Consider the following 25,165-nt stretch of genomic DNA (forward strand, 5'->3'; position numbering starts at 1 on the left):
CTTGAAGTTTGCAATGACCTGCTGGTCCATGGGCTGCAGGAGAGGAGTGGTATTAGGAGACAAAAACTTAACCTTAATGAAGCTCATGTCCCTAGAAAGTCGCTCTGCCACGTCTGTAGGATGACCAGGAGCATTGTCTAACACCAGGAGGCACTTAAGGTCTAATTTATTTTCCAGGAGGTAATTTTTCACAGTGGGGGCAAATGCATGGTGTAACCAGTCATAGAAAAAGTCCCTAGTGACCCATGCCTTACTGTTTGCCCTCCACAGCACACATAAATTAGCCTTGAGGACATTGTTTTTCCTGAACACTCTGGGAGTTTCAGAGTGATACACTAATAAAGGCTTCACTTTGCAATCACCACTAGCATTGGCACACATCAACAGAGTAAGCCTGTCTTTCATAGGCTTATGTCCTGGGAGTGCCTTTTCCTCTTGATTAATGTAGATCCTGCTTGGCATTTTCTTCCAAAACAGGCCTGTTTCTTCACAATTAAACACTTGTTCAGGTTTAAATTCTTCACTTTCTATGTAATCCTTGAATTCCTTCACATATTCACATATTATATAAAGTAAAGATCAGTCCTGGGCAAAATGTCAATTCAGCGAGTTTGTTACAATCATGTCATTAAGAGTTACCCTGCCAACAGTGTCTGTCTCACTAGATAGACAAAGGTTAAGTTAGGTAAGGTTCGTCAAGAAACAGGACAAATGGTTCCTGACGTGGGTCTTGGTCAGATGATGACCTGCTGTTGGAGCTTTTGGTCATCTGACTGAGGTTTTTCACTGGCTTACCAGTCCACCCCTTTAAAAGTTATGATCATAGTTATAACCATTTAGTATAGACAAAGGGAACACATCACATTCCTGTACACTCAGAAAAAAAAACAATACCATAGGCAAAATAATTCACCAAAAACCCATACTTAGGCAAGGAATTCTAGGTTAGGTAAGGTTTATCAGGAAACAGGGCAAGTGTTTCCTGATGTGGGTTTGTCATATGATGACCCTCGACTGGAGGCTTGAGCCATCTGACCGAAACCTTCTGCTGGCTTACCGATCCACCCCTTGAAAAATTTCTTTGGTCCAAGATAAATTGAATCATAGGGTTCTTCTCCTAAATGTGGGTTTTTGGAGACTACACAAACACTCATTCAATAGCTCTCATGATAGAAAGAAGGTGAATGTGTTTTCTTCTCTGGAACACTAACATCATAGGGAAATGGCCAATGAGGTATGAAAAAGTGAAAAAACTCACTCTCCGCATTTGCAAATCTGATGGCAAAGAGTTCTTGTTTTGGTTCTTCATCAGCAAAGTCTGCCACTACTGACCACACCCATGCTCGGTCACTACCACAGTTTGGCTTCAGCTCCATGTATGGTGTAATATAATGGTTAGCACGGATCTTGAGCGTCTTGTCTTGTCGCATCAACAAACGAACCTGACATGCAAAATACAGAAAGAATCATGGATTATATACTAAAAAAAAATTAAAAAATCACATGGAATTCAGAAAAAAAAATTTTTTTTTTTTTTAGCACACTGCTTGTCCTCCACTGAGGAAGAGTGACCCAAAAGAGGAAATCCATTCACCATCAGTTACTCAATAATTGTCTTGCCAGAAGTGAACAAATGTCACAATTCAAATGATCCTTCACACTGCGACATCCAAACTTGACCATTTGAGTGCAGGCATTGCAATTTCCACTCTTGCATCCAAGTTTGGCTGATTGGTTTCCCTGAGTACCTTCATATATGTTACCCTACACTCCAACAGCCCATCAAACCATATACCACTTATCACCACTAACTGATGCAAAATACTCATAAAACCCTGCTGAAAGTTCTAGCCCCCTATCATTCAAATCAGTTACATGTAATGGCTGTTAAACTATATTCATCGGGAAGTGCTAAATCAATAGGGGACATACAAGGCTTGGGAAATGAAAGGCAATCATGCTTGATTTAAGTAAGGAAAAGGCAGCTCCAATTCCATGAATCATCTGTTAATGGTTCCACGATCATTATCCCTAAAAATTGATTTCAGACCAGGCCTCCTAAATGGGCAAGAAAATAAAAATAGAACTAAGAACTACAGTACAAACTGTATTATGAAATACTGTACAAAGGAAAACAGAGTAGTGAATACTAAATGCAAATAAAAATTTATATGATTTACTTGTTCATGAGACAGAAAGAAAAGATCATTTATCCTGCCAGCATGCAAAATGTCTGACACACTTTCATTTCACATTAACCCTTTGACTGTCGCAACCCCCAATCCTGAGGTGTCTCCTGGTGTCGCAAAATTTAACCCTTTGACTGTCGCGGCCGTATATATATACGTCTTACGAGGTACCGTGTTTGACGTATACTCATAAATTCTAGCAGCTTCAAATCAAGCAGGAGAAAGCTGGTAGGCCCACATGTGAGAGAATGGGTCTGTGTGGTCAGTGTGCACCATATAAAAAAAATCCTGGAGCACACAGTGCATAATGAGAAAAAAAAAAACTCCGACCATTTTTTTAAATTAAAATGCTGACTTTGTGGTCTATTTTCGTATAGTATTTATGGTTGTATTCTCATTTTCTTGGTCTCATTTGATAGAATGGAAAACATATTATAGAAGTTGAGGTGATTTTGATTGATTTTACTATAAAAAGAACCTGGAAATGGAGCTCAAAGTATGGAAAATGTTTGATTTTTGCCAATGTTCAAAAGTAAACAAATGATGTCATTGTCCAATAAATGTCCAACTAGCCATTCTAATATGCAGTCATGAATGGGTTGATGTTATTTATATAATTATTACAGTATTGCAGTAGTCTGCATAATAGTAAGTCTTCTATTTTTTGTTTGAATAAAAATTCAAAATAGAAAGCAAGAGTAATATCAGAGGGGCCTGGAGAAGTGACTGATGAACAAAGAAAATGTTATTTTAGAGTCAGGAATGTCTGCATTGTTCATTCTGGACCTTATTTTGAAATTGTCATATTTTTTAATTTTCGTGAAATTGGCCAAATTGCAAGTTTCTGACCTCATTATTGGGTAGTTGAAATCGGTAAATGGGCAGTTTCTTGTACTCAATCGATAGAAAAAATGGAGTTCTAAAGAAATAGCGATGCGTTTGGTCGACTGGAACAATGGAATTAGCCGAAAATAGGGCTCGAAGTAGGCGAAATCGCCGATTTGTAAATATTGCCGAGGTTGCTAACTTCGCGAGAGCATAATTCCATCAGCTTTCCATCAAATTTCGTTTTTTTTGGTGTCATTACAATCGGGAAAAGATTCTCTATCATTTCATAAGAAATTTTTTTTTTTTTAATTTTGCGACACCTTCAGGAAGACACCTCAGGATTGGGGGTTGCGACAGTCAAAGGGTTAAAAAAAAAATTAATTTTTCTTATGAAATGATAGAGAATCTTTTCCCGATTGTAATGACACCAAAAAAAGAAATTTGATGGAAAACTGAAGGAATTACGCTCTCGCGAAGTTAGCGACCTCGGCGATATTTACAAATTGGCGATTTCGCCCACTTTGAGCCCTATTTTCGGCTAATTCCATTGTTCCAGTTGCCCAAACTCATAACTATTTCTTTAGAACTCCATTTTTTCTATCGATTGAGTACAAGATACTGCTCATTTACCGATTTCAACTACCTAATAATGTGGTCAGAAATTTGCAATTTGGCCAATTTCACGAAAACTAAAAAATATGACAATTTCAAAATAAGGTCCAGAATGAAGAATGCAGACATTCCTGGCTCTAAAATAACATTTTCTTTGCTCATCAGTCATGTCTCCAGGCCCCTCTGATATTACTCTTGCTTTCTATTTTGAATTTTTATTCAAACAAAAAATAGAAGACTTACTATTATGCAGACTACTGCAATACTGTAATAATTATATAAATAACATCAACCCATTCATGACTGCATATTAGAATGGCTAGTTGGACATTTATTGGACAATGACATCATTTGTTTACTTTTGAACATTGGCAAAAATCAAACATTTCCCCTACTTTGAGCTCCATTTCTAGGTTCTTTTTATAGTAAAATCAATCAAAATCACCTCTATTTCTATAATATGTTTTCCATTCTATCAAATGAGACCAAGAAAACGAGAATACAACCATAAATACTATACGAAAATAGACCACAAATTCGGCATTTTAATTAAAAAAAAAAAAAAAAAAAAAAGGTCGGAGTTTTTTTTTCTCATTATGCACTGTGTGCTCCAGGATTTTTTTTATATGGTGCACACTGACCACACAGACCCATTCTCTCACATGTGGGTCTACCAGTTTTCTCCTGCTTGATTTGAAGCTGCTAGAATTTATGAGTATATATACGTCAGACACAGTACCTCGTAAGACGTATATATACGGCCGCGACAGTCAAAGGGTTAATGTGACAAGACAGTAGTACCTCCATGGTTTACAGTCTACCAACTCACTGCCCCAAGTTTCATTCAAAACATTAACCACTTAGCAATCTTTGCCATAGTACTAAGGGTTTGCAGTGCAGGTCTGTGCCATAGTGCCATGCTAAAATTCTAGCAGCTTCAAATTTAACCTGAAATGGCTAGGCCACCTACATCCTAGAGAATGGGTTGCCCAAAATAGTAGGGTACCCGCACTGCATTGTGGGAAAACCATGCCATGCAGTAGCAAAAAGTTCGCTGGCAAATTGGGAATCTTCTCTTCCCACAAGATACACCCATGCTTTTCTTCATCTTCCTATCTGAAAGAAAGATGTAAGCCACATTACTCTGTCCTCCTTTGCTGATGATACCCAAGACTCACGAAATCATATTGACATGAGTGCAAACAAACCATACCATAGGCAGGGACTGGTCTGGAGTTTTACAACTCGCTCGCCATGAGTTCAATCCCCGTCCATGGTATGGTTTGATAACCCAAATTTGCATGACAGTGTCATCCACTGAAGACACTGCAAATCTCCAAGCAGACATTAACCAAATCTTTAAATGGGCCATAGAAAACAATATGAAGTTCAATGAAGACAAATTTCAATTATACTTCGCTATGGAAAACTTGAGGAAATAAAAACTGGATCGGAGTATAAAGCAAATTCCAACCACACATTAGAGCAAAAAAATGTGAAGGACCTGGGAGTGATGTCAGAGAATCTCACTTTTAAAGATCACAACAATGCATCTACCACATCTGCTAAGATAATGATAGGATGGATAATGAGAACCTTCAAAACTAGAGATGCCAAGCACATGATGATTCTCTTCAAATTGCTTGTTTTCTTTAGGCTGGAATATTTCTGTACAATAATGGCCCCCTTCAAGGCAGGCAAAATTGCAGACCTTGAGAATATATAGAAAACTTTCAAGGCACGTATAAGTACAATAAAGTGCCTAAATTATTGGGAACAGTTGAAGTCCCTTGACTTGTATTCCCTGGAACACATGCGAGACAGATACAGTAGGGCCCTATTCATACGGCAGGTTAGGTTCCAGGCTACCGCCGTAAAGTGGGACACCCCTTTTTTTCCTTTATAAATGCATTTAAATACTAGACAACAAGTTTACACTAACATATATTAAGTTGGCAATAGAACTAGGCATAAAAAAAACAATAACAAAGTAAAATACACACACAGTTCACTCATTACTTACCTTAAAATATTTGTAGTCTTAATCTAGGGTGAGATGAGTAGTATTTATTGTAAGAAATCAAGTGTGGTATATATGGTAGTCAGCCAGGCTACCATACCAGGCCATTCCACCCATACATACTCTTCTATGATATTTAAGCATCCCAGAGCGATAAAATGCATTTACAGTTCACTCATTACTTACCATAAAATATTTGTAGTCTTAACCCTTTGAGGGTCGACTGGCCCTCTCCGAGACTCATTCTCAGGGTTGGCTAAATTTAAAAAAAAAAATAATTTTTTCTTATGAAAAGATAGAGAATCTTTTCCCGATCATAATGACACCAAAAATATGAAATTCGATGGAAAACTTATGGAATTATGCTCTCGCGAAGTTAGCGGTCTCAGCGATGTTTATGGATTGGCGATTTTGCCCACTTTGAGCCCCATTTTCGGCCAGTTCCACTGTACTAGTCGACAAAAAACATGAATATTTCGCTAGAACTCCATTTTTTCTATTGAATGAGTGCAAGAAACCACCCATTTACCAATTTCAACTATCCAGTACAGTGGTCAGAATTTAGCAATTTTGCCATTTTCACACAAATTTCAAAAGATGCCAATTTCCGAATAGGGTCCAGAACAAACAAGAAATACATTTCTGGCACTAAAATGACATTTCCTCTGTTCATTAGTCACATCTCTAGGTCCCTCTTACATTCTTTTGCTTTCCACTTTGAATTTTTATTCTCACCAAAAATTGAAGATTTACTGTTATGCAGACTACTGCATTAGTGTAAAAAATGGTATGAATCATATTGGCGCACTTGCAAAAGAATATTAGACTCACCAGTTGATGTGTATTGGACGCTTGGCATGATTTGTTTACTTTTGAACTTTGGTAAAAATCGAACATTTCTGCTGCTCTGAGCTCAATTTCAAGGTACTTTTCATTGTAAAACCAGTCAAAATCATCTCAATTTCTATGATATGCCTTCCATTCTATAAAATGAGACCAAGAAAACTAGAATACAACAATAAATACCATACGAAAATACAGTGCAAAGTTGCTGTTTTATTCCAAAAAAACAGTCAAAGTTTTTTTTCTCATTATGCATTGTGTGCTGCAGGATTTTTTTTATACCGTGCACACTGACCACATAGACCCATTCTTTCATATGGAGGCCTACCAGCTTTCTCCCACTAGATTTGAGGGCACTAGAATTTAGGCGTACTAGTATGTCAAAAACCCTGGGTCGTAAGCCGTACTAGTACGTCCGAAACCCTCAAAGGGTTAATGTAGGGTCAGAGGTGAGTAAACGAGATAAAATGAATAAATGAGAGAGAGAGAGAATGAGGACATGAGGGAGGACAGGCGCAGAGTTATGTAAGCAAAGTGTACATGTCTGGTTTGTGTACAAGTTACATTGTGTACAAGTTGTCTTTACATTGATAAGGTAGAATAAATAAAGGAGAACACTCCCATTCTTATGTAACACCATTTTTACAAGAAATTATGCTCTGAGTGAAGGCAATGGAAGTAAGTCACTTTTTTGGGTTATCCTAGGTTCTCTACACAAATTTTGTTATGTATGATAATCTATGTAACTGTATTTGTGTATACCTGAATAAACTTACTTACATACAAAAGGAATAATTTTCTACAGTTACCCACAGTAACACATTTTCTCTGATGTTGGAGCAGAGAAAATGTTATTCTTGTCATCACTCGTAAAAGTTTGGCTACCACATTTCATATTTATGTTCATTTATTTCTGCTGTGGGGTGTATTTATCATCTTTATGTTATGTATTGTGTTTATTATATAATTTTGAAAAAAATATCATGGATGGATTAATGAAAATGTGTATATTAACGTAATATACGACATTTAACCCTTTCAGGGTCCACAGGCCCTCTCAGAGACTTGTCTCAGGGTCCCCCAAATTTAAAAAAAAAAAAAATTCTTATGAAAAGATAGAGAATCTTTTCCCGATCATAATGACACCAAAAGTATGAAATTTGATGGAAAACTTATGGAATCATGCTCTTGCGAAGTTAGCGGTCTCGATGATGTTTACGCATCAGCGATTTTGCCCACTTTGAGCCCTATTTTCAGCCAATTCTAGTGTACTAGTAGACAAAAATCATACCTATTTCACTAGAACTCCATTTTTTCCATCGAATGAGTACAAGAAACCACCCATTTACTGATTTCAACTATCCAACACAGTGGTCAGAATTTAGCAATTTTGCCAATTTCACACAAATTTCAAAAGATGCCAATTTCCAAATAGGGTCCAGAATAAACAAGAGACATTCCTGGCACTAAAATAACATTTTCTCTGTTCATTAGCCACGTCCCCATGCACCTCTTACATTCTTTTGCTTTCCATTTTGAATTTTTATTCTCACAAAAAGTAGAAGATCTACTGTTATGCAGACTACTGCATTAGTGTAGAAATGATATAAATAATATCAGCACGCTTGTGAAAGAATATTAGACTCACCAGTTGACGTGTATTGGACGCTTGGCATGATTTGTTTACTTTTGAACTTTGGTAAAAATCGAACATTTCTGCTACTTTGAGCTCAATTTCAAGGTACTTTTCATTGTAAAACCAGCCAAAATCATCTCAATTTCTGTAATATGTCTTCCATTCTATACAATGAGACCAGGAAAACTAGAATACAACAATAAATACCATACGAAAATACAGTGCAAAGTCGCTGTTTTAATCCAAAAACACGGTCAAAGTTTTTTTTCTCATTACGCACTGTGTGCTGCAGGATTTTTTTTTTTATACTGCGCACACTGACCACACAGACCCATTCTTTCATATGTAGGCCTACCAGCTTTCTCACTATATTTGAAGGTGCTCGCAAATGGTCCTTTAACTCGCTTATTGTCCTTCATCCGGGACGGGTACTCATGCTCTGAGCCGCCTGGGCTTGCCTTCCCAGCCAGTGTGCCATTGTTTACCAGTGAGCGACGGTCCCCCCACACGCTCCTACGAAATATTTCATAATATTCCATTGATTTTAGTGCTTGCAAGTGCTAAATAAGCTACCATGGCTCCAAAGAAAGCTTCTAGTGCCAGCACTTTGGTAAAGAATGTGAGAAACACATATAATTTATGAAAAAGTTTGTAGAAAAATAAAAAGGTGGTGGTGGTAGAGTGGAAGCAGTTGTGATAGTGGTAGTGATGGTGGTAACAGTTGTAGAAGGTCGTAGTGATGGTGGTAGAGGGTTCCTTCTTTAGTGATTCAGCGATTCTACCAACTCCTCCAATGTTGTTAAATTAGACACATGTGCAACTCTTGGGTATCTTTATTGAGGAGGTTTCACCACACAGTGGCTTCATCAGTCCATACAAAGGATAAACTTGAAGAACAGGAGGAGAATGATGTAATCAGTCCCTCAACCTTGAGTCGATGTGGTCAGTCCATCAATCTTGAATAGAATACGGCATGTGAGCAGAGAAGCAGTTTATATACCGTATGGCAGGAGAGGTGCAGCAGTCGTAGGTGGTGTCACATTTGTCCAATGTGGAAGTAGGTCGTGCCCAAGGGTTGTTGGAGTTATATAGGGCTACAGAAAACACCACCGCCTCAGCTGCTGCTTCACCACCATTATGGACGGCTTACTCTCAGTGGCCCTTATATACCCAACAACAACACAACACCTCTCGTGACATACGTAATGACTTATTTCATTAATTCTAGAGTATATTCCATGTTTCTATGTTATTAATATTGTTTATTATGTAATAGTAGTTGAATTGTGATAGATTAAGCCGTAGAGTTGATATTATTGTCACATTCGCCAACAATAAGCTTGCCATCTCTCCCTCACACAAACAAGTCTCCAATAAGAACATAAGAAAGGAGGAACACTGCAGTAGGCCTGTTGGCCCATACTAGGCAGGTCCATTACAATACTTCCCACAAAGAACATAACAATGGAAGAACACTGCAGGTCTACTGGCCCATACAAGGCAGGTCCTTATCAAAATGACCTCTACCCAAAGCTACCCAAGAATTTACTCCCGTGCCCAATGACACAAATCAAACTCAGCTCCTCCCACTCATATATTTGTCCAATCTCCTCTTAAAGCTACCCAAGGTCCTAGCCTCGATCACCCTACTGGTAATTGTACGGTGGTGACCTGTACTTAACTCTGTGAAGAAGTGTCCTGTGTGCTCCCCATGGACTGAACCAAGATGCCCTCCATCGAGCAACTTTACCAGCAGCTTAAGGAAGATGGAAATAAATGGTATCAAATACCGACACAGTGGAAATATAAACACATATGCAGTATAATGTGATCCTTTATTGACAACGTTTCACCCACACAGTGGGCTTTTTCAAGTCACACACAGATCTACCTGGGGTAGAAGGTAGATCTGTGTATGACTTGAAAAAGCCCACTGTGTGGGTGAAACGTTGTCAATAAAGGATCACATTATACTGCATATGTGTTTATATTTCCAGCTTAAGGAAGAATTGAGGGTAGCAAAGATGGAGATACAGCGATTGACTGAGGAAAACAAGAGGATTCGTAGTAGTCCTCCTGTTTCGAGTCCTCAGGTCAAGAAGGGATCGTGGTCAGTGGCTGGACAGCAGGGGACAAAGTTGACGATCAAGAAGACGAATGGAAAGCCAGAAACGATGAAGAAGAAAGACACTGTTGTGGAAACCTCCAACTCATTCTCGGTGCTACACGACGAATGTGAGTCGACTACTGGGATCGTCACAACGAACGACAACAAGGAAGGTAAGAATATTGTTGTTGTTGGGGATAGCCAGGTTAGATACATGGATAGGGCGTTCTGCTTGAAGGACAGGAGTAGGAGACAGAGGGTTTGCTTTCCTGGGGCTGGGATGGAGGATCTTGTTAGCCGTCTAGATGACATCATGAGAGGTAATGGGAGCAATCCTATTATCTGTCTCAGTGCTGGAGGCAACAATGTTGGCAGACGTAGAAGTGAGGACCTGATTAGCAGGTATAGGTCAGCAACAGAGATAATTAGGAGGAAGGGTGGGAACCCTGTCATATGTGGTATTTTGCCAAGGAGAGGAGTTGGAAACGAATGGTTGTCCAGGGCAATTGGTGTCAATTGCTGGCTGGACAAATACTGTAAGGAAAATGCGGTAACATTCGTTGACAACTGGGACCTCTTCTATGGCAGAAATAACATGTATGCCAGGGATGGGGTTCACTTATCTAGGTCTGGGGTGGGGGCACTGGCAACGGCAGTGGAGGGAGCTGTTAGGGTTTTAAACTAGGAATAGATAGTGGTATGGGTTTTGGCGAGAACAAAGTGAAGTCCCAGTGTGGTAATACTATGAGTTCTAGGAGAACTAGTAATAGGCAAAATTAGGTGGATATTGGAAAGTCAGTGACACTAGGCAATAAGGACAATAATAGGTTTAGTGAAAAAACTGAAATGAGCAGGAAGGGTAAAGAAAAAGTAGGGTCATTAAAAGTACATTATGCTAATACCCGTAGAGCTAGGAATAAGATAGATGAGCTGAGATTAGTTGCTAGTGCAGGTAATATTGATGCATTTGCAATCACTGAGACGTGGTTTAATTAAAAAAGTCGAGACATGCCTGCAGAATGTCACATTCAGGGTTTTAAATTGTTCCAAGTAGACAGAAGTATCGGGAAGGGGAGTGGGGTGGCACTGTATGTCTGAGATCACTTGAACTGTTGCATTAAAATGGGTATTAAGTCTGAAGTAACACATACAGAGTCTGTTTGGATAGAATTTTCAGAGGGACATAAAAAATTGATTTTAGGTGTAATGTACCGTCCCCCAAACTTAGACAGGGACCAAGGGAGACTACTATGGGAGAAAATTGTTAAGGCCACTAGGCACGATAATGTAGTAATTCTAGGAGACTAACTTTAGTCATATTAATTGGAATTTCTTGACTGGGAATCTAGAATCAAACGACTTCTTAGAAATAGTTCAGGATTGTTTTTTGAAGCAGTTTGTCACAGAGCCTACAAGGGGAAATAATCTGCTTGACTTGGTTTTGGTAAATAATTTAGAAATTACAGAGGAACTCGGCACAATCGATCACAAATCAATTACCTTTAGCATTGAATGGAAGTATGATAGTAGGGATAATTCAGTACTGGTCCCAGATTTTCGCTTAGCAGATTACAATGGGCTTAGAGAACACTTATCTGTAGACTGGAGTAATGAAGAGAGCTACTAGTATGACAGCTTTCTTAACACAATACAGTGGTCCCTCGATAATCGTAGTTCTCGGAAATCATAGGCTAGCTAATTGTAGATTGACTCGCAAATAGTAGTTCGTCCGGGAAGGTACACACATAAGAATGGAGGAACACTGCAGAAGGCCTACTGGCACATACAAGGCAAGTCCTTATCAAAACGACCTTAACCCAAAGCTACCCAAGAATTAACTCTCGTACCCAATGACACTAATCAAACCCAGCCCCTCCCACTCATATATTTGTCCAATCTCTTCTTAAAGCTACCCAAGGCCCTAGCCTCTATCCCCCCACTGGGAAGATTGTTCCACGCATCCACAACTCTGTTAGGAAACCAGTACAGTGGACCCCCACATAACGATATTAATTCGTTCCTGAGAGCTCATTGTTATGCGAAATTATCATTATGCGAATGAAGTTTCCCCATAAGAAATAATGGAAATCTAATTAATCCATGCAAGACACCCCAAAGTATGAAAAAAAATTTTTTACCACATGAAATATTAATTTTAATACACACAAACTGAAAAAGGCATGCACAGTTACATGACACTTACCTTTATTGAAGATCTGGTGATGATTGATGGGATGGGAGGAGGAGAGAGCCTTAGTGTTTAGAAGGGGAATCCCCTTCCATTAAGACTTGAGGTGTCAAGTCCTTTTCTGGGGTTACTTCCCTTCTTTTAATGCCACTAGGACCAGCTTCAGAGTCACTGGACTTCTCTCGCACAACATATCTGTCCATAGTGGCCTGTACCTCTCGTTCCTTTATGACTTTCCTAAAGTGTTTCACAACATTGTCAGTGTAATAGTCACCAGCACGGCTTGCAATAGCTGTGTTAGGGTGATTGTCATCAAAAAAGGTTTGCACTTTAAGCCACATTCCACACATTTCCTTAATCTTTGAAGTAGGCAACTTCTTCAATTTCTCTCTCCCCTCCTCCGAAGCAGTTTCCTCAGGTCTGGCCTCTTGCTGTTGAAGTTGATCTAGCAGCTCATCAGTGGTTAGTTCTTCATTGTCCTCCTCCACCAACTCTTCCACATCATCCCCACTAACCTCCATCCCCAAGGACTTTCCCAATGCCACAATGGATTCCTCAACTGGCATAGGATTCCCAGGGTTAGCCTCAAACCCTTCAAAATCCCTTTGGTCTACACATTCTGGCCACAGTTTCTTCCAAGCAGAGTTCAAGGTCCTCTTAGTCACTCCCTCCCAAGCCTTACCTATAAGGTTTACACAACTGAGGATATTAAAGTGATCTCTCCAAAACTCTCTTAGAGTCAATTGAGTTTCTGAGGTCACTACAAAGCACCTTTCAAACAGAGCTTTTGTGTACAGTTTTTTGAAGTTTGCAATAACCTGCTGGTCCATGGGCTGCAGGAGAGGAGTGGTATTAGGAGGCAAAAACTTAACCTTAATGAAGCTCATGTCCCCATAAAGTCGCTCTGCCAAGTCTGTAGGATGACCAGGGGCATTGTCTAACACCAGGAGGCACTTAAGGTCTAATTTCTTTTCAGTTAGGTAATTTTTCACAGTGGGGGCAAATGCTTGGTGTAACCAGTCATAGAAAAAGTCCCTAGTGACCCATGCCTTACTGTTTGCCCTCCACAGCACACACAAATTAGCCTTGAGGATATTCTTTTGCCTGAATGCTCTGGGAGTTTCTGAGTGATACACTAATAAAGGCTTCACTTTGCAATCACCACTAGCATTGAAACACATCAACAGAGTAAGCCTGTCTTTCATAGGCTTATGTCCTGGGAGTGCCTTTTCCTCCTGAGTAATGTATGTCCTGCTTGGCATTTTCTTCCAAAACAGGCCTGTTTCATCACAATTAAACACTTGCTCAGGTTTCAGTCCTTCACTGTCTATGTACTCCTTGAATTCCTGCACATATTTTTCAGCTGCTTTGTGGTCCGAACTGGCAGCCTCACCATGCCTTATCACACTATGTATGCCACTACGCTTCATAAATCTCTCAAACCAACCTTTGCTGGCCTTAAATTCACTCACATCATCACTAGTTGCAGGCATTTTTTTAATTAAATCCTCATGCAACTTCCTAGCCTTTTCGCTTATGATTACTTGAGAGATGCTATCTCCTGCTATCTGTTTTTCATTTATCCATACCAATAAGAGTCTCTCAACATCTTCCATCACTTGCGATCTCTGTTTCGAAAACACAGTTGAACCTCTGGCAAGAAGAGCTTCCTTGATTGCCGTTTTCTTGGACACAATATGTAGTAGCGATGGTTGATTGGGGTTTATTATACAACCTGGCCAGCTCGGAGACACGCACTCCACTTTCATACTTAGCAATGATCTCTTTCTTCATCTCTATAGTAATTCTCACCCTTATTGCTGTAGGGTTGGCACTAGAAGCTTTCTTGGGGCCCATGGTCACTTATTTTGCAGATAAAAACACCAAAAACACTGTAATAATACGAAATGTTCCAATTGTATGCTTGGATGTTACCGCGGAGGCTGGCTGGTAAACAATGCCACCGGCGGAACATGTGAGGCTGGCTCAGGCCGCACATTAGACGCGTCTCGGACGAATACGTTGAGCGGGCTTTTTAGCGGTATGCGAGGCAAAATCTTAGCGATAAAATGTATCTGTATGCGGATTTAACGTTATGTAATGCCAACGGTATGCGGGGGTCCACTGTACTTACCTATGTCCTTTCTAAATCTAAATTTATCCAACTTAAATCCATTATTTCTGGTTCTGACCTGGTTCGACACCCTCAATACCTTATTAACCCTTTGACTGTCGAAGGGCCAAATCCTGAAGTTGCTTCTGGTGTCGCAAAATATTCGAAAAAAAAAAAATTATTTTTTCTTATGAAATGATAGAGAATCTTTTCCCGATTGTAAAGACACCAAAAAAACGAAATTTGATGGAAAACTGACGGAATTACGCTCTCGCGACATTAGCGACTTCGGCGATATTTAAAAATCGGCAATTTCGCCCACTTTGAGCCCTATTTTCGGCTAATTCCGTTATTCCAGTCAACCAAACTCATAACTATTTCTTCAGAACTCTATTTTTTCTATCGATTGAGTACAAGAAACTGCCCATTTACCGATTTCAACTACCCAATAACATGGTCAGAAATTTGCAATTTGGCCAATTTCACGAAAATTAAAAAATATGACAATTTCAAAATAAGGTCCAGAATGAACAATGCAGACTTTCCTGGCTCTAAAATAACATTTTCTTTGTTCATCAGTCATGTCTCCAGGTCCCTGTGATATTACTCTTGCTTTTTATTTTGAAATTTTATTCAAACAAAAAATAGAAGATTTACTGTTATGCAGACTACTGCAATACTGTAATAATTGTAAAAATTACATCAACCCATTCATGACTGCGTATTAGAATGGCTATTTGGACATTTATTGGACAATGACATCATTTGTTCACTTTTGAACATCGGCAAAAATCAAACATTTCCTGTACTTTGTGCTCCATTTCCAGGTTCTTTTTATAGTAAAATTAATCAAAATCACCTCCATTTCTATAATATAGTTTCCATTCTATCAAATGAGACCAAGAAAACGAGAATACAACCACAAATACTATACGAAAATAGACCACAAAGTCGGCATTTTAATTAAAAAAAACGGTCGGAGTTTTTTTTTTCTCATTATGCACTGCGTGCTCCAGGATTTTTTTTATGTGGTGCACACTGACCACACAGACCCATTCTCTCACATGTGGGCCTACTAGCTTTCTCCTGCCTGATTTGAAGCCGCTAGAATTTATGAGTATATATACGTCAAACACGGTACCTCGCAAACGTATATATACGGCCGCGACAGTCAAAGGGTTAATATCTCCTTTGTTTATGCTCGTCATCCACTTATACACCTCAATGATATCTCCTCTCATTCTACGTCTCTCCAGAGAGTGAAGATTTAAGGCTTTAAGTCTATCTTCATACGGGAGATTCCTTACACAGTAAATCATTTTAGTCATTCTTCTCTGTATGTTCTCCAATGAGTATATATCCATCCTGTAGTAAGGAGACCAAAACTGAGCAGCATAATCTAAATGAGGCCTCACCAGTGATGTATAGAGCTGTAAAATAACTTTTGGGCTTCTGTTACTTATACTTCTTGAGATAAATCCAAGTAATCCGCTTGCCTTGTTGTGCACACTTAGGCACTGCTGCCTTGGCTTTAGGTTTCTGCTTACCATGACTCCCAAGTCCTTTTCACACTCTGTATGATGAAGCTCTACTTCACCAAGTTTATAGCTTCGAGGGTTATTTTCATTACCAAGGACTAGTACCTTACACTTATCCACATTGAACTTCATCTGCCATTTTTCAGACCAAGACATTAATTTGTCTAAATCCTCTTGCAGTTCACTGCTATCTTCCTCAGAATGAATCATATGGCCTATCTTTGTATCATCAGCAAACTTGCTCATGTCACTTGTAATCCCTTCATCAAGGTCATTAATGTAAATTATGAACAAGAGAGGGCCTAAAACTGATCCTTGTGGAACACCACTAGAAACTAAGCCCCATTCTGATTTGAACCCATTAATGGAAACTCTGTTTTCTATTGGTAAGCCATGCCTCTATCCATGCTAGAACTTTACCTCCTATACCATGAGCTGCCACTTTTCTTAAGTCTCTCTTGTGAGGTACTCTATCGAAGGCTTTACTAAAATCCAAATAAACAATATCATATTCTTTATCACTGTCTACTGCCTCAAATGTTCTATTGAAGAACGTCAGTAAGTTTGTCAGGCAGGAACAACCTCTCGTAAACCCGTGCTGAGATTCATTTATCAAGTTATGCTCTTCAAGGTGACTTCTAATAATGTCAGCTATAACTGATTCTAGTAATTTGCCAACTATAGATGTCAGGCTTATTGGACGGTAATTTGAAGGAGTGGACTTATCCCCTGATTTGAATATAGGAACCACATTAGCCATCTTCCACTCTGGCACAACACCAGTAAGGATGGATGCATTGAACACATTCATTAATGGCTGACTAAGTTCCATCTTGCATTCCTTAAGTACCCTGGAAAATAACTCATCGGTACCCGGGGACTTATTTTGCTTCTGTTTGTCTATCTGTTTGATAACCATGTCCCTCGTGACAGTAATATTATTCAATTTGAATTCGTCAGGAACTGAATAATTGTTAATTTCTGGAATCTCATTTATGTCTTCCTGTGTAAAAACTGACAAAAAATAGTCATTAAATATGGAACACATTTCCAGTTCGTTATCCGTCAGCTGTCCATTCCCAATTTTCAGAGGTCCTACTTTTTCCTTAACCTTAGTCCTATACACTTGAAAGAACCCCTTTGGATTGGTCTCTGATTCATTAGCAACTCTAATTTCATAGTCACGTTTAGCCTTTTTAATCCCCTTTTTTACTTCTCTTTTAAACTGAACATATTGGTCAGTAAGGTTAACCTCTCCCCTTCTGATGTGCCTATATATTCCCCTTTTCTCCCCTAATAAATGCTTTAGCCTCCTGTTAACCCATTTGGGATCGTTATTATCAGATCTAATTTCTCTCTGGGGAATGTATATACTCTGAGCACGGTGTACATTATTAAGAAAAGAATCATAAACGCAGATCCCTTCGTAATCATAAGTATGATCATCGTCAATAGAATCATTAGCTAGATAACCCCAACCAAGATTTGGCAGGTGTTCCCTAAGTCCATTATAATCGGCAGAATGAAAATCAGGGATTTTTGCTGTATTATCATTACTCCTATATTCCCAGTTAATGCTAAAAGTGATGGATTTGTGATCACTTGCGCCAAGCTCTTCAGTGATTTCCAGATTATTTACGAGTGTTTCCTTATTTGACAAGACTAGGTCAAGCAAATTATTACCCCTGGTAGGCTCTGTTACACACTGCTTCAGAAAACAGTCTTGAACTGTTTCCATAAAGTCACTGGACTCCAGATTACCGGTCAAAGAATTCCAGTCAATTTGACTAAAGTTAAAATCCCCTACAATCACTACGTTATTGTGTCTAGAAGCCCTAACAATTTCGTCCCAAAGAAGTCTCCCTCTATCGTGATCCAAGCCTGGAGGTCGGTATATTACACCTAGAATTAGCTTTTCTTGACCTTCTACAAACTCTACCCAAACAGATTCTGTTGCTGTTCCATCTATTTTTATACCTGTTTTTATGCAACAGTTAATATTTTCTTGAACATATAATGCAACTCCTCCCCCTTTCCCATTACATCTATCCACATGGAACAACTTAAACCCCTGAATATTACACTCAGCAATCATATCCTGACTCTTTAAATCATACCACGTTTCAGTTAATGCAATGACATCGAAATTCCCAGCACATGCTATCAAATGTAGTTCATTAATCTTATTTCTTGCACTTCGACTGTTAGCATAAAATACCATTATATGTTTTTTCTTCTGCACATTTTTCCTATTCATCTTTGTTTTTACACAATTTCTGAAATTATCATTACCTAGGGTTACTCCATGACAGTTACTATTAAGATTCTTAATATCAGAGCATAATTCAATATATCCATACTCATTTTTTATCATTTCTAAACCCATACCTCTAACTAATCCTAGTTTAAAGTCCTAACAACCGCCTCAACTGAGCTAGCAAGAAAACCCACACCTGCCCTGGATAAGTGAACCCCATCCCTGGCATACATGTCATTTCGGCCACAGAAGTTGTCCCAATGAATGGTACTGCATTATCCTTACAGTGTTTATCCAGCCAGCAATTAATAACAATTGCTCTGGACAACCGTTCATTTCCAACACCCCTTCTTGGCAAAATGCCACATATAACAGGGTGCCCACCCCCCCTTCTTCCTAATTATGTCTATTGCTGTCTTGAACCTTCTAACTAAGTCCTCACTTCTGCGCTTGCCTACATCATTGCCTCCAGCACTGAGGCAGATAATGGGATTGATCCCATTACCGTTCATGATAGGGACCAAGGGAGACTACTATGGGAGGAAATTGTTAAGGCCACAAGGCACGATAATGTAGTAATTCTAGGACTTTAACTTTAGTCATATTGATTGGAATTTCTTGACTAGGAATTTAGAATCATACGACTTCTTAGAAGTAGTTCAGGATTGTTTTTTGAAGCAGTTTGTGACAGAACCTACAAGGGGAAATAACCTGCTTGACTTCGTTCTGGAAAACAACAAATCCCTTGTTAATAATTTAGAAATTTCAGAGGAACTGGGTGCTAGCGACCACAAATCAATTACATTTAGCATTGAATGGAAGTACGATAGTAGCGATAACTCAGTAACAGTCCCAGATTTTCACTTAGCAGATTACGATGGGCTTAGAGAACACTTATCATCTGTTGACTGGGGTAACGAAGAGAGCTATCAATATGACAGTTTTCTGAACACTATACATGCTGCTCAAAGAACGTTTATCCCAAATAAAGAAATTAGATCAAATAGAAATGACCCAAAATGGATGAATAATAGGCTGAAATATCTACTAGGGCATAAGATGGGAATTTATAGGCGTATCAAAAGAGGTGAGGGTCATCTTATGAATCAGTATATTGACATTAAGAGGGACGTTAAAAAGGGGATAAGAAAAGCTAAAAGGGACTATGAAATTAAAGATGCTAGGGATTCTAAAACTAACCCAAAAAGTTTTTTCCAGGTCTATAGTTAGAGATAAGATAGGTCCCCTTAAAAATAACTATGGGCATCTTGCTGACAAAGAGAATAAAATGTGCTTGATTTTAAATAATTATTTTATCTCGGTTTTTACACAGGAAGACACTAACAATATTCCAGTAATTAATTTTTATAGTGGGCCAGAAGAAGATTAATTATGTAACATCACAGCCACTAGTGAAATGGTTGTGAAGCATATAGACCGACTGAAGCAAAATAAGTCACTGGGTCCTGATGAAGTTTTTTCAAGGGTTCTTAAGGAATGCAAAATGGAACTCTGTGAACCATTAACTAATATTTTTAATTTATCTCTTCAAACAGGTGTAGTGTCTGATATGTGGAAGATGGCTAATGTAATTCCTATTTTTATAAAAGGGGACAAGTCGTTACCGTCAAATTACCGCCCAATAAGCCTGACCTCAATTGTAGGCAAATTACAAGTCAATTATAGCTGAGATTATAAAGAAGCCATCTCGATAAGCATAGCTTGATTAATGATACTCGGCATGGATTCACAAGAGGCCGGTCTTGTCTAACTAATTTATTAACTTTCTTCAGTAAAGCTTTTGAGGCTGATGACCATGATAAAGAATTTGATATTATTTACTTAGATTTTAGTAAGGCTTTTGATTGAGTTCCACACCAAAGACTGTTAAAGAAAGTGGCAGCTCATGGCATTGGGGGAAAAGTGCTCTCATGGATCAAGTCATGGCTCACAGACAGGAAGCAGACAGTGTCCATAAATGGGGTTAAATCTGAGTGGGGATCTGTAACAAGTGGCGTTCCACAGGGATCAGTCTTGGGCCCGTTGTTGTTTATAATATATATCAATGATCTTGATGAGGGAATTACTAGTGATATGAGCAAATTCGCCGATGACACAAAGATAAGTAGGATAATTGATTCAAACGTAGATGTTAGGGAACTTCAGGAGGATTTAAACAAACTTTATTCTTGGTCAGAAAAGTGGCAGATGCAGTTCAATGTAGATAAATGCAAGGTTCTGAAGCTCGGGAGTGTCCATAACCCTAGAACTTATAAGTTAAATGATGTAGAACTTAGCCATACAGATTGCGAAAAGGACTTGGGGGTTATGGTAAGCAGCAACCTTAAACCAAGACAGCAATGCCTAAGCGTACGTAATAAGGCAAATAGATTACTGGGATTTATATCAAGAAGTGTAAGCAACAGAAGTCCAGAGGTCATACTGCAGCTTTATACATCATTAGTAAGGCTTCACCTAGATTATGCAGCTCAATTCTGGTCTCCATATTACAGAATGGACATAAATTCGTTAGAAAATATTCAGCGTAGGATGACTAAATTAATACATAGCATTAGAAATCTTCCTTATGAAGAAAGATTGAAGACTCTTAAGTTACATTCACTTGTTAGACGAAGAATGAGGGGAGACCTGATTGAAGTGTGAAAGTGGAAGATAGGTATTAATAAAGGGGATATTAATAAGGTCTTGAGGATATCTCTCCAAGAGAGAACCCGCAGTAATGGATTTAAATTAGATAAGTTTAGATTTAGAAAGGACATAGGAAAGTATTGGTTTGGAAATAGGGTAGTTGATGAGTGGAACAGTCTACCTAGTTGGGTTATTGAGGCTAGGACCTTGGGTAGTTTCAAATTTAGGTTGGATAAGTACATGAGTGGGAGAGGTTGGATTTGAGTGGGACTTGCACATCAGAGTTTATTTCTTGGGTAGCATTGAAAAGTGGGTTGGGCAAATGTTTTTAGTGGTATGAATTGTAAAGGACCTGCCTAGTATGGGCCAACAGGCCTGCTGCAGTGTTCCTCCTTTCTTATGTTCTTAAAACATTTGCCCAACCCAATTTTCAATGCTACCCAAGAAATTGTTGGTATTATATACCATTCTTGCACAACCAAGAAATAAGCCCTGATATGCAAGTCCCACTCAAACCCAACCCCTCTCAATCATTTGTAGATGAATGGTTCAGAGAACCGACATGTTGATTAATTAGACACATGTGCAACTCTTGGGTATCTTTATTGAGGAAAAGTTTTGCCACACAGTGGCTTCATCAGTCCATACAAAGGAGAATCTTGAAGAACAGGAGGAGAATGAGGTAATCAGTTCCTCAACCTTGAGTCGATGTGGTCAGTCCATCAATCTTGAATAGAAGATTGATGGACTGACCACATCGACTCAAGGTTGAGGGACTGATTACCTCATTCTCCTCCTGTTCTTCAAGATTCTCCTTTGTATGGACTGATGAAGCCACTGTGTGACGAAACGTTTCCTCAATAAAGATACCCAAGAGTTGCACATATGCCCCTCTCACTCATGCATTTATCCAACCTATCCTCCTTATGGAGGGGGATTCCCCTTCCAAACAGTAACCTCTCTTCCCTCTCTCCTCCTCCCTGTCTTTCATTCATCAACAACAACCTTCAATAAAGGTAACTGTCAAGTTGAATGTTCATTCTTTTGTGCATGTGAATCTATCTTTAAGGTAAAAAAAAAATTTTTATTGATACTTCTGGGTGTCAGGAACGGATTAATTGTATTTACATTATTTCTTATGGGGAAAATTGATTCGAAAATCGTAGATTTCGATAATAGTAGCACCTCCAGGAACGGATAAATTACGAAAAACGAGGGACCACTGTACATGCTGCCCAAAGGACATTTATCCCATATAAGGAAATTAGATCGAATAGAAATGACCCCAAATGGATTAATAATAGGCTCAAATATCTTTTAGGTCAGAAGAAAGGAATTTATAGGCGTATCAAAAGAGTTGAGGGTCATCTTATGAACCAGTATATTGACATTAAGAGGGACGTTAAAAAGGGGATAAGAAAAGCTAAACAGGACTATGAAATTAAAGTTGCTAGGGATTCAAAAACTAACCCAAAAAGTTTTTTCCAGGTTTATAGAACAAAAGTTAGAGATAAGATAGATCCCCTTAAAAATAACTCTGGGCATCTCACTGACAAGGAGAATGAAATGTGCTCTATTCTTAATAATTATTTTCTCTCGGTTTTCACTCAGGAAGACACTGACAATATCCCAGTAATGAATTTTTATAGTGGGCTTGAAGATGATAAATTATGCAATATCACAGTCACCAGCGAAATGGTTATCAAACAGATAGACCGATTAAAGCAAAATAAATCCCAGGGCCCTGATGAACTTTTTTCAAGGGTTCTTAAAGAGTGTAAAATGGAACTTTGTGAACCTTTAACTAATATCTTCAATTTATCTCTTCAAACAGGTGTAGTGCCTGATATGTGAAAGATGGCTAATGTAATTCCTATTTTTAAAGCAGGGGACAAGTCGTTACCGTCAAATTACCGCCCAATAAGCCTAACCTCAATTGTAGGTAAATTACTAGAGTCAATTATAGCCGATAATATAAGAAGCCATCTCGATAGGCATAATTTGATTAATGATACTCAACATGGTTTTACCAGGGGCCGTTCCTGCCTAACTAATTTATTAACCTTCTTCAGCAAAGTTTTTGAGGCCGTTGATCAGGATAAAGAATTCGATATTGTTTATTTAGATTTTAGTAAGGCTTTTGATAGAGTACCACATCAGAGACTGATGATGAAAGTGGCTGCTCATGGCACTGGGGGAAAAATGCTGTCATGGATTGAGTAATGGCTCACTAATAGGAAGCAGAGAGCATGCATAAATGGGGTTAAATCTGATTGGGGATCTGTAACAAGTGGTGTTCCGCAGGGATCAGTATTAGGCCCATTGTTGTTTATAATATACAGGAAGGCCCCGCTTTACGGCGTTTCACTTTACGGCGTTCAGCTAATACGGTCATTTCAAATTATGACCAAAACTCGCTATACGGCTCCCCCCACCTGACTTTCTAATACGGTCACCGCGCCCCACCTTGTTTGTTTACATTCTTCGTGAGCTCAGTAAGCACTAAGTCTCTCCATTTTGTCTGGAAACTCCAAAATTTCAAATGTTTTTAAAAGTTATTTCATATTTTATATATACTCTGATAATTATACTTATGTATACCTGTACTTAAATAAACTTACATACTGTGCTGGCATGCAGGTACACATTAAAATCAGTAAGAGTGTCTTATGTCTCCAGACATCATATTAGTAATGATAATAATAATCATCGAGTCTCATTTAAATGTCGTATATTACGTTAAATACACATTTTCATTAATCCATCTATGATATTTTTTCAAAATTATATAATAAACACGATACATAACATAAAAAGATGATAAATACACCCCACAATAGAATAAATAAACATAAATATGAGATGTGGTAGCAGACGACTTGCACAAGTGACGCCATATTAGAAATGATAATAATAATAATCACCGAGTCTCATTAAATGTTGTATATTACGTTAATATACATTTATTATTTTATCACACCGGCCGATTCCCACCAAGGCAGGGTGGCCCGAAAAAGAAAAACTTTCACCATCATTCACTCCATCACTGTCTTGCCAGAAGGGTGCTTTACACTACAGTTTTTAAACTGCAACATTAACACCCCTCCTTCAGAGTGCAGGCACTGTACTTCCCATCTCCAGGACTCAAGTCCGGCCTGCCGGTTTCCCTGAATCCCTTCATAAATGTTACTTTGCTCACACTCCAACAGCACGTCAAGTATTAAAAACCATTTGTCTCCATTCACTCCTATCAAACACGCTCACGCATGCCTGCTGGAAGTCCAAGCCCCTCGCACACAAAACCTCCTTTACCCCCTCCCTCCAACCCTTCCTAGGCCGACCCCTACTCCGCCTTCCTTCCACTACAGACTGATACACTCTTGAAGTCATTCTGTTTCGCTCCATTCTCTCTACATGTCCGAACCACCTCAACAACCCTTCCTCAGCCCTCTGGACAACAGTTTTGGTAATCCCGCACCTCCTCCTAACTTCCAAACTACGAATTCTCTGCATTATATTCACACCACACATTGCCCTCAGACATGACATCTCCACTGCCTCCAGCCTTCTCCTCGCTGCAACATTCATCACCCACGCTTCACACCCATATAAGAGCGTTGGTAAAACTATACTCTCATACATTCCCCTCTTTGCCTCCAAGGACAAAGTTCTTTGTTTCCACAGACTCCTAAGTGCACCACTCACTCTTTTTCCCTCATCAATTCTATGATTCACCTCATCTTTCATAGACCCATCCGCTGACACGTCCACTCCCAAATATCTGAATACGTTCACCTCCTCCATACTCTCTCCCTCCAATCTGATATTCAATCTTTCATCACCTAATCTTTTTGTTATCCTCATAACCTTACTCTTTCCTGTATTCACCTTTAATTTTCTTCTTTTGCACACCCTACCAAATTCATCCACCAATCTCTGCAACTTCTCTTCAGAATCTCCCAAGAGCACAGTGTCATCAGCAAAGAGCAGCTGTGACAACTCCCACTTTGTGTGTGATTCTTTATCTTTTAATATACATATTTTCATTAATCCATCCATGATATTTTTTTCAAAATTATAGTTTTTCTTTTTCGGGCCACCCTGCCTTGGTGGGAATCGGCCAGTGTGATAATAAAAAAAAAAAAAATAATAAACACGATACATAACATAAAAAGATGATAAATA

General features: G+C 38.8%; 1 protein-coding gene across 2 annotated transcripts in view; it reads right to left on the bottom strand.

The window, feature by feature from the left end:
• Window positions 1-25,165, bottom strand: part of LOC138855224 (ran-specific GTPase-activating protein-like) — a 117,744-nt gene that overhangs the window by 8,184 nt on the left and 84,395 nt on the right. For both annotated transcript variants that reach the window (XM_070103444.1, XM_070103445.1), the window contains exon 4: window positions 1,259-1,442. In XM_070103444.1, coding sequence (XP_069959545.1) covers window positions 1,259-1,442 — 184 coding nt within the window. The remainder of the gene's footprint in view (window positions 1-1,258; window positions 1,443-25,165) is intronic.

Source organism: Cherax quadricarinatus, chromosome 85 (genome assembly GCF_038502225.1).
Source record: "Cherax quadricarinatus isolate ZL_2023a chromosome 85, ASM3850222v1, whole genome shotgun sequence".
Taxonomy (NCBI): Eukaryota; Metazoa; Arthropoda; class Malacostraca; order Decapoda; family Parastacidae; genus Cherax; species Cherax quadricarinatus.